Source organism: Propithecus coquereli, unplaced genomic scaffold (assembly GCF_000956105.1).
Source record: "Propithecus coquereli isolate 6110/MARCELLA unplaced genomic scaffold, Pcoq_1.0 Scaffold482, whole genome shotgun sequence".
In the NCBI taxonomy this organism is placed as follows: domain Eukaryota; kingdom Metazoa; phylum Chordata; class Mammalia; order Primates; family Indriidae; genus Propithecus; species Propithecus coquereli.
Window position 1 is genome coordinate 488,280 of NW_012150641.1, and position 13,814 is coordinate 502,093.

Here is a 13,814-nt window from a genome sequence, read left to right on the forward strand (position 1 = left end):
AGCTGTTGACATTGCTGAGGGGCCTTGTGGGAGCTGATGTCATTACACAAATAGTGTCACTGCCGTAAACCCAGCCAGTGCCCCTTCCCCCTCCCCTGGAAAATATCATAAAAGGGGCTGGTTCCAAGTTTCCAAAAAGGAAACTCTCTGGGAGGTTTTGCCTTTGCAATGCCTCCTCCAACAGGCACCTCCAGCATGAGGTGGTGACCACCCGGCTTGGGCTTCTCAGAGGTATCCTTGGGCCCACTGCCCTCTGGATGGGCAGGGGCTTCCTCTCCTCTCTCTACAGATGGTGAACCCCCAGCCCACGACCCTACCCAGGAGGACAACTCGGCAGGTGACAGCGGAGGCCAGAGGCTGAATGGAGAATGCTGGCTGGGGGGGCTGCTGCCTCCTCCCCCAAGTGCCTGCCCAGCCCTTCAGATGGGGCCCAGGTTGTCCCAGCCAGGCGTCCTGTGGGAATTCCCAGAGAGAAGGGGTCGGGAGAAAGGAGGGGATTTTGTCTTTTGTGTTGGGGTGGTGGCTTGGTCGGGCTTGCCCGGCACCCCGCACAGTTCTCCTCACGTCCCCTTCTCCAAAACCATCCACCAGCCGTGTCTGGGGCCCCAAGGCAAGCTGCCCCTGGCCCCTCCATGGCGACCCCCCGCCTAGCCCCAGGGAAGCGCGTCTTTGCTCTGGAAGGAGCCCGTGAGGTAGCTACGTCTCGTCCTCATTTCTCCAGGGCCCGGCCTGCTGCACAACCCACAACCCACCCCGCGCACGCACAGCTCCGGCCGGGGAGCGTGGGGAGGGGGCTGGAGGCGGGGCCGCCAAGGGCACCGCCCCCGCGCCAGCTGCCGCCCCGCCCCCACCCTCCCCCAACTTGGGAAAGCCCTTGTGGGCCAAGTCCACCGCGGCTGCGGCCTGGGCCTCCCGCTCGCGCTCGGCCCTGGCGCCCAGCCCGCCCGGCGCACCGCTGCGTCCGCGCTAGGCCTTCTTGCACTTGCCCTTCTTCTCCCGCTGCTGGAACTTGCGCAGCCGCCGCGCCCACGTGTCCCGCCACTGGATCACCAGGCTGCTCTTGTCGGCCACGATGCCACTCTGGTCGGGAGAGTCCTCGGCGTTGCCCAGCAGCAAGTACTTCTTGAGGGGCTTGATTTTGGGGCACTTGCAGGCGATGTCCCGTGAGCGGATCCACAGGCTCTGGTCACCGCGGCGGATGCGGCTCGTGCCCTGCTTGTACACGGAGATGATGTTCACCGTGAACTTCCACCAGTCCCCCGCCTTGTCCGCCTTCAGGATGTGGATCTGGACGGCTGCAAGGAAGCACAGGCAGGCGGGTGGGCCGAGGGTGCTGCGTTGGTGCCCAGCTCCTGTGGCCAGGTCGGCCCTGCCTGCTCCTCCGTTTCCGAGAGCCCAGGGAGAAGGACAAGGAGACCCATCACTGGGAAGTGACTGCGGAGGGTACCCCACAGGGGAGCGGGTAGGTGGTGGCAAAGCAGATCCTGGAAACCCACCTGCTAGTACCTGGGCCAAGGCCACTGCTCCAAGAAGCCTTACTTCCTATTTTGAAGGTGCCACCCAGCACTGCCTTTGGGGACAGTCCTCTTCTTGGCCATTGCCAAGGCCCACTACGCTTCAGGAAGGCCAGAGGAAGCTACAGGTACTGATCCCCAGCACTCTGGTCCAGGGCTATCTGCCCAGGGCTAGTGATCTCAGTGACAGCAGTGCTGGCCTCTCCACACAGGCTGGAGAAGGGGGGGTCTCCTCCGGTGCCTGCATCTCTAAAGGCCCTGAGGAACAACACCAGGCCTCATGACACTCCAGATCCAGTCTCAGGAAACTATAATGGGGCCTCAGTGCCCAGGGGCAGAAGACAAGAACCTGCAGTTCAAGGTGGCCACGTGGCCACATGCCTTTTCCAGAGTGCTGGGTCCTCGTACTGCCCGCCTCCCATGCCTAAACTGTCGCTCCCAGGTGGCCTCCCTTCATCTGTGCCTCTCAAGTTCCCCAGGCCATTCCTCTTCCTTCCAATTCTATGCCAGTATTTTCCCTAGTGTAAGGGTGCCCATACTGGAGTGGGCATCAGAATCCCCTGGGGGGCTTGTGAAACCACACTCTGCCAGGCCTCACCCCAGAGTTTCTGATTCAACAGATCTGGGTGGAGCCCCAGAATGTGCGCTTCTCACAAATCCCCAGGTGGTGCTGATGCTGCGATCCGGAGCACACACTTTGAGAATCAATGCCCTAGAAAATGTTACTGTGTTATTTCTGCAAGACAGTAAGAGGTGATTTTAAAAAAGGAAATTCCTTAAAAAAAAAAAAAAAAAGAAACTTTGGTCTAGTAAGTTCAGGAAATATTAATACTAGGTTAATATTAAACAAAGTCAAGGGGTTTCTTACTGCAGGACTTTTCAGAACCTTTAATCAATGAATTGTGTGCATATATTGGTTTCCCAAACAACCCTGGCTGCAAAACTCCTTGGTTAGTCCATCTCAGGCCACCAGAGCCTCATGGTGCCTACTTGGGGTCCTACTAGGGGCAACAGGATCATTTCCCCCAGTCCAGGTGGTACCTGGAGACACCTGTGCCGTGCTCACCTCTGCTCAAGGGAAACTTAGCCGTCTTCCCCGTCCCCACAGAACAGAGCCCCTTCCCCTTGCTGAGCCACCTGCCATGCCCTGTGTCGCTTACCCCACTGAGCAAAGAAGCTTTGTGCCCTGGACTGGGCCACTTAGTGGACTTGAGCCCTCCTGAAAAAGGAGCAGCAGCCTGAAGACACTGAGACACAGGCAGGCTCTGCGGCTCCAGCACCAAAAGGACATGTCCCCAGGTGAACGCCCAGTGGTCATCACACATCCCCACCACTTACCACTCCAGGCAATGGGTCCACCCCCAGCTCAGCCCACCCTCCCATGCTGGCCAGCTTCTCTCAAGGTCTCTGGGGGCCACTCTGCTCTTTCACTCCCGGGGTACCCCCTACTCTTCTCCTGTGCTCAGGGGTATGGGGAGGGGCAGGGACAGCTGGACCCAGGGGCATCCATCGCCATCCGCCTCATCCTTCTCGGGCGAGGGAAGTGGTGGATTTTCCCATATTTTCATTTCAGCTGTTCCTGGGCATCTTGAACTTTGCACTCCAGTCTGAGGACCCCAAAGAATGGTTGCCATGGCAACCGTTTCCATGTTTTTGTCACCAAGGGACTCAACACTCAGTGTGAACTCTGGGGTGGGGGGAGCCCTCCAGCCCAGAGAAGTGGCTGGGCCATGTGTATTTGACTGTGCAGACGGAGGTCACCGTGGCAACTGAGTGCCCCTTAGCTAAGCAATGGGGAGCCATCCCCAGCGTCCCTGAGAGCCCTGGTTTCCTCTCCCTGGGACTGAGCTGAATACAGAATGAGCCTCCCTGTGGCTGCTTCTCTGTGCGGCACCCCAGATCCGTGGTGCAGCAACAGTGTGCTCCCAGCCTGCCTGGCCTGGCCCAAGGATGCTACAGAGGGCACCTCTGGCAGGGACCCCTGGAGAATACGGCTTTGATCCCAGGCCCTGAGCATCTATTGGTGCCATGGGCTGCAGGGTGTCCCCACAAATTCACATGCTGAAGCCCTAACCCCCTGCACGTCAGAGCGTGATTATATTTGGAGACACGGTCTTTACAAAGGTAATTAAGAGGAGGTCCTTAGGTTAGCCCAAATCCAGTATGACTGGTATCCTCACAAGAGGAGAGAAGACCGCACAGAGGGAAGACCACGTGAGGACACAGCGGGATGGCAGCCACCCACAAGCCAGGAGAGAGGACGCAGAAGGAACCAGCCCTGCCACACCTTGATCTCAGACTTCCTGTCTCCAGAATTGTGAGAAATAAATTCCTGTTCTTTAAGCCCCCGAGTTTGTGATGCTGTCCTGGCAGCCCTAGAAACTAACACAATAATCTCAGGGGCCCCGAGCATCTGGGGCCTCCACTTGGGCCAGGAAGGAGGGCAGACCTGGGGGGCGGTTCCCAGCGTTGCTGAGAAGAGGCCGGAGAGAAGCCTGGCCGAACGCCTAGCCTGGGACTGCCCCCACCCCAGGGGACCTTGCCACTCCCTGGGGTCCTGCAAGGGCATGGCCCTTCATCATAGAAGGGCTGATGACCCCCACCCCATCCTCCCTGGCCTCTTGGCGTCCCCCTCCCATCAGTGAACGCCCTGGAAAACCAGCCAGTGCAGCCAAAGTGGCCACCTGCCCCTGCGCCTCCCCAGGCACAGCCGGCACAGGCCTGAAGGGGAGAAGCCCTGAAGGGTGCCCTCCCCTGGACGTGCTGCTGGCTGCGAGAATCCAGACGGACAAAGCAACTGGCCCTTGTCCTCTTTCCACCCGGAGAAGACCCCAGCACTGCTGGGGTGGGACAGCACAGGCCCGGGGCAGGGGAGGGTGGTGGTAGGATTCATGTGACTATGCTGGAGAAGAGCCACATTTCCGCTGCCCTTGGCGACGCCTCCGCACATTACACAGCCCACCAAGTATGAGCTGCACATGCGGTGCACGGGCCAAGTCCCACAGTGCACATGCAGCTGAGAATATTCAAAATACACGTTGCAACAGTGACCTCGAACAGACCTGCCCTGTGCCCTCCGGGAGCACGATCATCGGCAGCCACACGGCACACCGCGGGGGCTGCTGTCACCTCTGACCGGACTGGGGTCCTCTGGGCTACATGGGGCCCAGGGCCCTCCAACCCAGATGTGCCTATGATGTCACCCAACCAAGGGGCTGGGCACGGTGGGCTATGGGCAGCTCTGCCCCATCCTAGGACCACAGCCCCAAAGCTGGGCCCCTCATACCTGCCATGGTCTCAACGTTGGTGTCCCCCCAAATATATGTATGTTGGAACCTAATACACAACGTTAGAATATTAAGACATAGGGTTTGGGGAGTGACTAGTCACGAGGATGCCACCCTCACAAATGGAATCAGTGCCCTTACAAAGCTGGCTCCCTCACGCTCCGCCACGTGAGGACAGAGCAAGGCAGCGCCGTTTCTGAAGCAGAGAGTGGCCCTGCTGGCACCTTAATCTTGGGCTTCCCAGCCTCCAGAACTGTGAGCAGTACTTTTCTGTTGTTTATTTATCACCCAGTCTAAGGTATTTTGTTATAGCAGCCCAAACTAGCACACACCCACACGATGAAACTCACCCCCAGCCAATTAGCCTCAGCCCTTAGGATGCCTAAACCCCGCTGTCCTCGCACTAATGTCCTAAACGTTGTCCTCAACAAGGCCAGAACACGGGGATCTGGTGAGGACCCCCCCCATATTCAGAAAGGAGGGATGTGAGATTACTCTCAGAAAGGCAGACTGTGAAGTCAGACCAGAGAGCTGAGAGCCGCACTGGAACCCCTTAAATTAGAGACAGTAGGTTTACAGGAAGAGGGTCGAGGCCTTAAGCCCAAATGGCCCTTCTCCAAGGCAGAGACAAGGGAGGCTGTGAGGTAGGCATGGCAGAGCCCCCCAGCCCTGCTGGGGAGGGAAGCCTGGCCCCCAGCCTGCTGGTGCTTCTGGCCCAGCTGTAAGTGATAAGTGGCTCCATCTCGGGGTCCACACCACACATTCATCCTCCGGTCATCTGAGCTCTCGCTCGCTCCACAAAGAGAGCCTGGCTCAGAACCGCTACAAGTGAGCAGATGTGTCCGCCCCACGGGGCTCTGCCCAGGCAGGGCTCTGTGCTCAGTGCAGACACAATCTGGGCTGGGACGTGGGAACCGGAACCCTTGGGGCTGAAGGGGTTAGGCTGAGAGCAAGGCCCTCCGTGCGCCGGCGCACCAGGGGAGGAGGCAGGTCTGCACACGGAGCAGATGCCCAGGGACAAGCAGGGAGAGAGTGCAGCTCCAGGAGGCTAGGAGCTTGGCCTCTCCTGGCCGGGTCCCAGGGTCTAGCTGGATTTGTCTCCTGGCCTTGCAGTCCATGAGCTGCCCCACGTCTGTACACTAAACCCAAACCTCCCTTTCCTGCGGCCGGCCGCAGAACTCCCTTAACAAGACTATAGGCGGGGGGGGGCAGCAGTCGCCCTCCTCACCAGTTCTGGGGTTCACAGGAAGTTATTTCACACAAAGAACTCTCTCAGCCACCAGGGCAGGGCCATCCATGCGCACTGACTTCCCTTGCTCTAACCTGTCACCCTGGCTGCCAGGGGCACGCACCTCACTCCGCCCCTCAGCAGAGGCCTGCACAGGGCTCTGGAGGGCTGGCTGTGGCTCTGATGGGGTGAGGAGGAGGCTGAGGGCTGGGCCGTGGGGGCCAGAGTCAGCGAGGGCAGCCTGTGCCAGTGTTGGGCTGGTTCTGGCCGAGGGTGCAGGGGCTAAGAGGCAGGCCCGAGGCAGGTGCCTTGAGCACTTCCCTCTTGGGCAAGGAGGGCAGAATTCAACCTGCCCAGCGCTGGGGGTCTTTCAGCTGCTGCCTGCTGCGTCCCTAGTTGCAGTGCAAATCACCAGCGTGTCTTCCACGGGAGCAGGCATCTGGCCATCCTTCCCGGGTGCCTCAACCTCCCCTGAGTCCCAGGTTTGGGGAAATTACCAGGCCATCAAAGGCTACCTGAAATGTAGGGAGCTGCAGGTCACATCCTGTGCTTGGTTTCCTCCAAAGGGGGACTTGCGGCCCCACAGCAGCCCTGTCTTCTGTCCAGAGCCCCAGTTCATCCGACACTGCCTCCCGCCAAGCTCCAGCCCTGGCCCAGGAGCCACCACAGCCTGTGAGCCCTGGGCCCCCTGAGGACCCGGCACGACCACCACCCCGGACAGTGAGTGGCAGGAGGCAGTTTGGAGCTGACTGATGCCCCTACCTGCAGGTTTGGGGAACCTCCTGCTGGGATCAAAGCTCCCCACCTAGCCAGGCTGTACCAAAGCTGTGTGGCCAGTGAAGAAGTTACAGATGCTGCTCATTCACCTGCCTGTTGGGAACTGACAAGAGGCGGAAAAAGGCCTGGCTCTAAGCCACCTGCTGGGCCGGGCGCTGGGGCAGTGGCATGGCACAGGATCTGGGGGCTGCTGGCCCTTCTCCTCACCCCAGCTAGGCCCGAGCGCGTGAGACACCTCTGCAGGGAGGCTTCCTGCCTCCCGGAGGTCTCCTGGATTTATGGGCTGCTTGGGGTGGCTTGGGTGGCCAGCCCTTTCCCTTCCCCCAGCCACATCTTCCTGTTGGGCAGTCCAGCTAGGGAAGGCTTGTCACCCATCTGCCTCAGAGACAGCAGCCAGGACAAATGGGGAGAGGATACTACCCCCACAGAAACCATTAAAACCACGCAGCCCCATAAATCTCTCGCTATAAAGAAAGCGTGTCACAGGCTGCAGCTGCTTTCATAAAACCTAGCTCCGACCACGTTTCCCAGGCCCGGCGAAGGTAAGAAAACACCGAGCAGAGCCAAGTCTCCTTCTCAGGGATGCTCATCTGTGCAGAGAAGCATCGAGTCCCTGCCGGGCACTGCAGCACGGCGGGGCCGACACACCCAGGCCTGGGTGTCACAGCGCCGCCTGCCCAGTCAGTGTTTATCAAACGAGGCAGAGGGCTGGAGGCTCACTGCGGCCAGACCTGACACAGCCGCTGACGCCCCCTGGGTGGCCTCAGGAATCCCAGGGCTGCCACCTCCTGCCACACGCCCCCCCAAGGCCCTGCCTCAGGACTTACACAAGGTGGAGACAACCAACTTAGGGCTGGCTGAAGGATTTCCCGTGTGCCCCCCTCTCACAGCCAAACAGTGCGCGTGCTCCTGCCGCTTCCCTACCAAGTCCCAGGGCGTGGGCTCTGGGGTTAGGAGGGGAGAGGGGTTATGTGCCTGAGACCACCTGGCTGCCTGGGGCTACACAGACAAGGGGACATCCGGAGGTATGAGAATTGGAGAGCCGGACTCTGGGGACGATATTAGCCCTGTCCCCTGGGAGATGGGCACAGTCTTGGCCTGGCCTTTCCAGTTGCACCCCAGGCTCACAAGTGAGAGAGGTCAGGGGACTGACCACCTGCTTTGCAAAAGGCTCAAGTAGGGAGTGAACTTGGGCCCTGCCCTGGCCCAGCTGAGGTGCCCTGACTGTGGGGCTGGTGCCCTGTGGGGCAGCCCACAGAGGGCCTGAGGGCTGCCTCCCTCTCCTGGCACAATCCCTGGCTCAGCCCCCCACCCTTGGGCTGGGGGCTGAGGCCACCACAGGCAGGGACCGGGCTGCCGGGGAGCCATCCTGGGGGATGGGCAGGGCTCCCTCCCCACAGAGGGCCGCACAGGCCTCCAGAGCTGCCTGACCGCCCACGCCTGCCTCAGCGCTCCCAGGCTGGCTGGGGTAGCCAGCCCAGCCCCTTGCCCACCGAGGGCGGCAGCGAGGGTGGGGCCTGCTGGGTGTACACCGAGAGCCACCCAGAAGGAAGGCTGGGCAACGAGTGTTCTCCCAAGGACAGCGCCCTCAGCAGCAACGGTCCGGCCCCTGGAGGAGGGAAAGGTGGGAAAGGGCTGGTCTTCCCTGACACGGCCTTGGTCCAGGCCCCCATCACCTCCAGGTCTCTCCAGAGCTCATGGAAAGCTCTGTGTGCAGCTTTCTGGCCAGAGGCCCACTAGGACCGCAGATTTCTCCCCACTCCACAGAGGGGATCGCCCTGGACCCCTCAGTCAGCAGTGCTGCCCACAATCCATTTCCCCATCAAGCTCCCACCTCTGGCAAGCCCCCTGCTGGGCTGGCCAGGCTGGCCCTGTCCTGCACGGCGTCAGCATCCATGACCCTCTGCATATGGGACTCTCAATGCCTGGCAGCTCCTGTGAGTCAAAGCTCCTTCACAGCTTCCCCAAGAGGATCAAAACACAGCCCCTGCGGCCCTTAAGCAGAAACCGAAGCAGGATCTGGAGCAGAGCTCTGTAGCTGAGCCCTGCTGGGGGGCTCAGATCTCGGGGAGGGAGACCTTTAGCAGGGCCACATTCACCTGGATGAGTCAGTTCAGGTGCAAGGGCTCGCAAAGGTGCTTCACGACCTTATGCCATGCCTCCTGAAGCTCCTGCTGGCTACTGGGGAGGGTGGGGTGCCCCAGGGTATCTCAGAGGCCAGGGCCCAGCACAGGCAGAGTGGAGCTGGCAGGTCTGTGGAGACTGGGGCACAGCTAGGGGAGGAAGCCCCAGGAACAGTGCCTGGGGAGCCGAGGTCCTCAGTGCCAAAAGCACTAATCCCAGGGGAAGGCCACTGGGGAGAAACACCACCCTGTGCCCTGTGTCGGCGGGAGAGGCGCTTTGCGATCACTGAGATACAGGTCCCAGGCAGGCCGGGGAAAACGAGTTGCCTGGCTGGTGTCCCCTGCCCCGCTGCTGCACCAGCTCCCCGGCCACCTTGGACAGGTCCCTGCCCCCACCCCATCCCCACTCTGAGCCCTGGGGTCCCCATCTGTAAAGTGGCAGGGAATACTGCTCATCAGATGGCCTTTGTGGCCCCTAGAGCCATCTCTACCCACTCCTCCTTCCTAAAAACAGGATGTTCAGAGAGGAAAACAGCATGGGTGGGGGGGTTGCAGATGAGCGTGGGGGCCTGCCCAGGGCCCACCTCTCCCCCCTCTACAGCTGCTGGGGGGATGGGGAGTCGCTGTGCTGGGAAGGGCTGTACCCCCAGGGCTGCCCATGCCAGGAGGCCCCATCAGCACAGTGCCCTGCCCCCACCCGGCTCTCACACTGAGTTTCCTGTGGGCTCCAGGGCTTTTCCGTCGAGCTGTCACTGGGGCCGACTGGCTCTCCCTGCCCAACCTGGTGGTCACCCACATTCCACGACCTCAGGCTGACTCACCCGGAGCCAGCTCCACATCTGGCCTCCACATGAGGCTGGCACTCTAGGGGGGGAGGTCACATCTGGTAAGAGAAAGCAGAGGATCCCCAGGGGGCCAGTGACCCCAGGGAAGGGTCAGCGAGCCTGTGAAACACCATGCCACGTGCTGCTGCTGGTCTGCGTCCCGTTCTCTGGACCTGGGACACTGCTCAGGGGAGGTGGCCTCTCCCAGCTGTCATATCACCTGCCTCCCAGCCTCACCTGGGACCCTGCCTTTGTGGGACAGCCCCCAAGGTGTGTCTCTAACATCTGTGCCCACGCCCAAGCCCAAAGGTCACTCCTTACTGCAAACACAGCAACCATCCCCGCGATGGGCTGATAACCTGACCCACTCTCCACACTGGAAGGGACTGAGCCTGACTAAGAATGGCTGCTGACTCCAAGGTCTAGGAAAGGAATCAGGGTGCTAACAACGGGGAGAAGCTGCCATTTGCTGAGAGGGCGCCTGTCCCTGGAGCCAGCTGGAGACCGGAGTTGTGAGACTCTCCCCGCTCCGGCTCATCTGACTCCCTGAGCGACTACACGAGAGCTGAGCCGGGACCGGGCGCACGTGCCGTGCCCCTAGCGCCTCCCCCACTGCCGCCTGGTCCACAGCAGCTCCATGTGAGCCACCACTGTTCCCACCATGGCCTCTCCTCCAAGCCCACCTTCGCTCCAGCTTGGTCTCCCCACCTGCCGTCAGGGATCTTCTTGGAACCTTCCTCCACCACACGGCCACGCCCACCACCGGAATGGCTGTGCCAGTCCCATCTCCACCACCGACGTCCCCGCCACTGCGCCCAGCGCCTCTGTCCGGTCATCTCGGACATCCCTAACACCATGGTGGCCTCCCCCACTTCTCTGCATGTGAGGATGTCTTTGTGGCTTCTCAGGGGCTTATGAGGAGCTGAGAGTCAGGGTCCTGTTGGGGCACCAGTTCTCGAGCTTTCCACAGGACTATTCCACGCTGCAAAAGCTTGACTCCCTGGCCTGGGGAAGAAGGAAGATCTCAGGCCATGGGGTACCTGATCCTGGGCATGTTATTTTACCTTGCTAAGTCTCAGCATCGCATGGACAGGAATCCCTCTTTCACGAGGCGTCTGTGAGGATTAAATGAGGATAAGAACGAAGGCTGTGACGTGCTCGGGTCAGGGCCCGGCAGGGGGACGGAACGGTTGCTAGGTCAGCAAACCCTCTCCCCCTTGGGTTTCTGTCTCCTCAGGAGGTCCCAGGGCACATGGGGGATGCTGACCTATGTCAGCATTCTGCTTAGGTCCCCAAGCCCACCTGTGCCACAGGGCCCTCAAGAAAGCATGCAAGCACACACGTGTGCACACACGCAGAGCCTAACAGACCCCGCTCCTCCCCAGATGCCAATAGAACTTCCCCCTTGAGTTGTATCCTCAGAAACAGTCCTTGTGGGATCTCAGGAGGAACACTGGAGACAAATCATCTTGTGAAAAGCATTCTGATTTTTCCATCTGGTGGTGCCAAAACGTCTTTCAACAAAAGGGGTGACTAATAAACATTTCTGGGAACGAATAATTTTTCCAAGAACTGGCAAAAACGAGATGATCTCACCTTTCAGAATGTAAGCTGTCTGTCTTCCCCCCTTTCTGAATCCCAGGGAGAAGGAAGAGGCAGGCGGCGGCACCCAGGCCACCTGAGGCAGTAGCTCGAGTAGGGCAGGAGCCCCGGCGTGTCCCCGGGAGCTGGAGTCGCTCTTGGTGAGGTCAGAGTGTTTTCTGCCTGAGGACGTGGCAGGTGAGGCCGGCACCCACCATCCTCTCTCCAGCCTCCCTGGGCTCCACCCTTGACCAGGCACCCCACACTCACTCCTCTCCGACTCCACCAGCCTGTTGCTCCCTCTGCCTGGGATCCCTGCTCCGCCCAGTGACCACAGGCTACGCAGCTCCCTCCTCAGGAAGCCTCCTCTCCCCCACCCCTCCAGAGGACGGGCCCTGCCCTGTGTGTGCCCATGCTGGGCTGCAACCCGGCCCTGCACCGCCTTCCAGAGCTCTCATCCACGTGCCCATCTCCCCTCCTAGTCTGAACACTCCCAGAGGGCCAAGACTATGCTCTACCTATCTGTAAGCTCAGCACCCAGGGAGGGAGAGGGAACACAGCAGGCGCTCAATGAATGCATGTGGAGGGAGTGGCTGGGAGTGGGAATGGGTGTGTGAGGGACCAGGACTTCTAGGGCTGTGGGTCGCTGTGACGGCGTGTGTGCATGCATGCGTGCAGCAGCTATGTGACGTGGGGGACGCTGCGCAAACACGAGGAGGTGAGTGACAACCGGACAGCAGAGCAGCACAGGGACAAGAGGAGAGGAAGGAGCAGGAAGGCGGGAGGAAGCAAGGGGTGGCCAGGCTGCAACACGCCACTGGCAGAGGTTCTGGAGCCTGGGCCTGCAGGTCGTGTGCCCAGCGCAGAAAACTCCAGCAGGGATGTGCCCTGCCGGTATCTGGGCTGGCCCGGCGGGATGCAAACTTTGTGGTGCACACACACACGCACACGCACGAGCACACTGGCTCAGAGCACCGAAACAGGGGGAGGGCCCCTCCAAGGCTACGCTGTCCTGAGAAGTTGGCAGGCATCACTAATACGCTTGAAAATAATAAAACCTGTCTTCCGTGAACAACCTTCCTCGCCTGGTCTTCTTGTGGGTTCTTTTTCACGCATTTGCAAGGGGAGCTGGAGTCCCCTAGAGGGCATCAGAGGACAGAGGTGGCCCCAGGAGAGGTGGGCCAGGTGATGGATGACAACCTCACCGCTGGCCCCCGCCCTAGACATGGCACTGGGCATGGTGGGGCTGTGACCAGTGTCTCACTTAGAAGGACACTGTGTCCCCTGGATGACACCTCCATTAGACGGATGAGGAAACCGAGGCCCAGGCTGCTGGAGCTCCCTGGCCAAAGTCACAGCAAATTAGGAATCTACATCTCCAACGGGAATGGAACCGGCCACCCCTCCTGGTCATGGGGGCCTCCAGAAGTGGGCAGCATGGCAGGGCCTTGGCACAGAGGCCCCCCCAACCCTACCCAAGCTGGGCCCTCATCACAGTAAACACGCCTGCGAGAACACAGGGCAGGGCAGGCGCCCCCAAGCCAGCAGCCCCAGGTCACTTCCCACAGGGCCCCTCTCCCCAGCCTCCGGCCCGGGCCACGGCCCAGGGGCAGTGGAGCCCAGACCCGGGTCTCCAACAGCACCACGTCAGGCCTGTCCCCAGCCCGCCTGGAGGACGACGGGGTCTGGGGCTGCCGGCAGCAGGGCCTGCTCTTCGCCCAGCAGGGGCAGCAAACCCGAGGTTCTAATTAGCAGCTTCTGGAACATCCAAGTGCCCTGGATGAAGGAAATGTGTTTCCTAATTGGCCCCCTGCCGGGGTGTCAGTCAGAGACAGGGATTACGCAGCCTCAGAGCGGAGCCCTTCCCAGCCACCAGGCCCGGCCTCCCGCACTCTCATCCCCAGGCCATCTCCTCCCGTCCTCCTGCTGGTGACCTTCTCCTGGGGCTGGCCCGGGTCTGTCCTGGGTGTTGGAAGGACACCCCCCCACACACCCAGCTCATCCCGGGGCCAGGGGCCCAACAAAGGACACCCAGAAAATTCTCCACAAGGCCCAGCAGAGCCCAACCCAGAGATCTCGGCCCCAGCCTCGGGGTGAGGCCGGCGCTGCTGCTCGGCTCCTTCCCGGCCAAGCCACACTCCCTGAGGCCCAGTCCCGGGGCGCTCTCGAGCCTTCCCAGGAGCCTATGAGATCCCCTTCCAGACACTGTTCTTGTCCTGCCTCCTGTCTGGACACGCAGGCTGAGCTGGGGTGGAGATGACTCCCCGACATTTAAGCAACCCCAAGAGTATCAAGGAGTCCTAGAACCAGAAACCCCATCCCCCCAGGTGTTGGGGAATAGGAGGGCATGGTGGCAGTCCTGGCTGTGAGGCCGCAGGCTGGGGGCATATTAGGAGGACACGAAAGCTGGTGGCACCCCAGCTCCAGCTTCCATCAGCTCCCTGAGGGTCACCCCACACTTTGTCCCTACTGTTCCGCAA

The 13,814-nt window shown here is 60.8% G+C and overlaps 1 protein-coding gene across 1 annotated transcript in view; it reads right to left on the reverse strand.

The window, feature by feature from the left end:
- Window positions 1-922: 922 nt before the first annotated feature.
- The window catches only part of NTN1 (netrin 1), a 181,548-nt gene continuing 168,656 nt past the window's right edge, over window positions 923-13,814 (reverse strand). Inside the window, exon 7 of the mRNA XM_012655637.1 lies at window positions 923-1,295. Within this exon, the coding sequence (XP_012511091.1) occupies window positions 967-1,295 (329 nt within the window). The 3' untranslated portion in view covers window positions 923-966. The remainder of the gene's footprint in view (window positions 1,296-13,814) is intronic.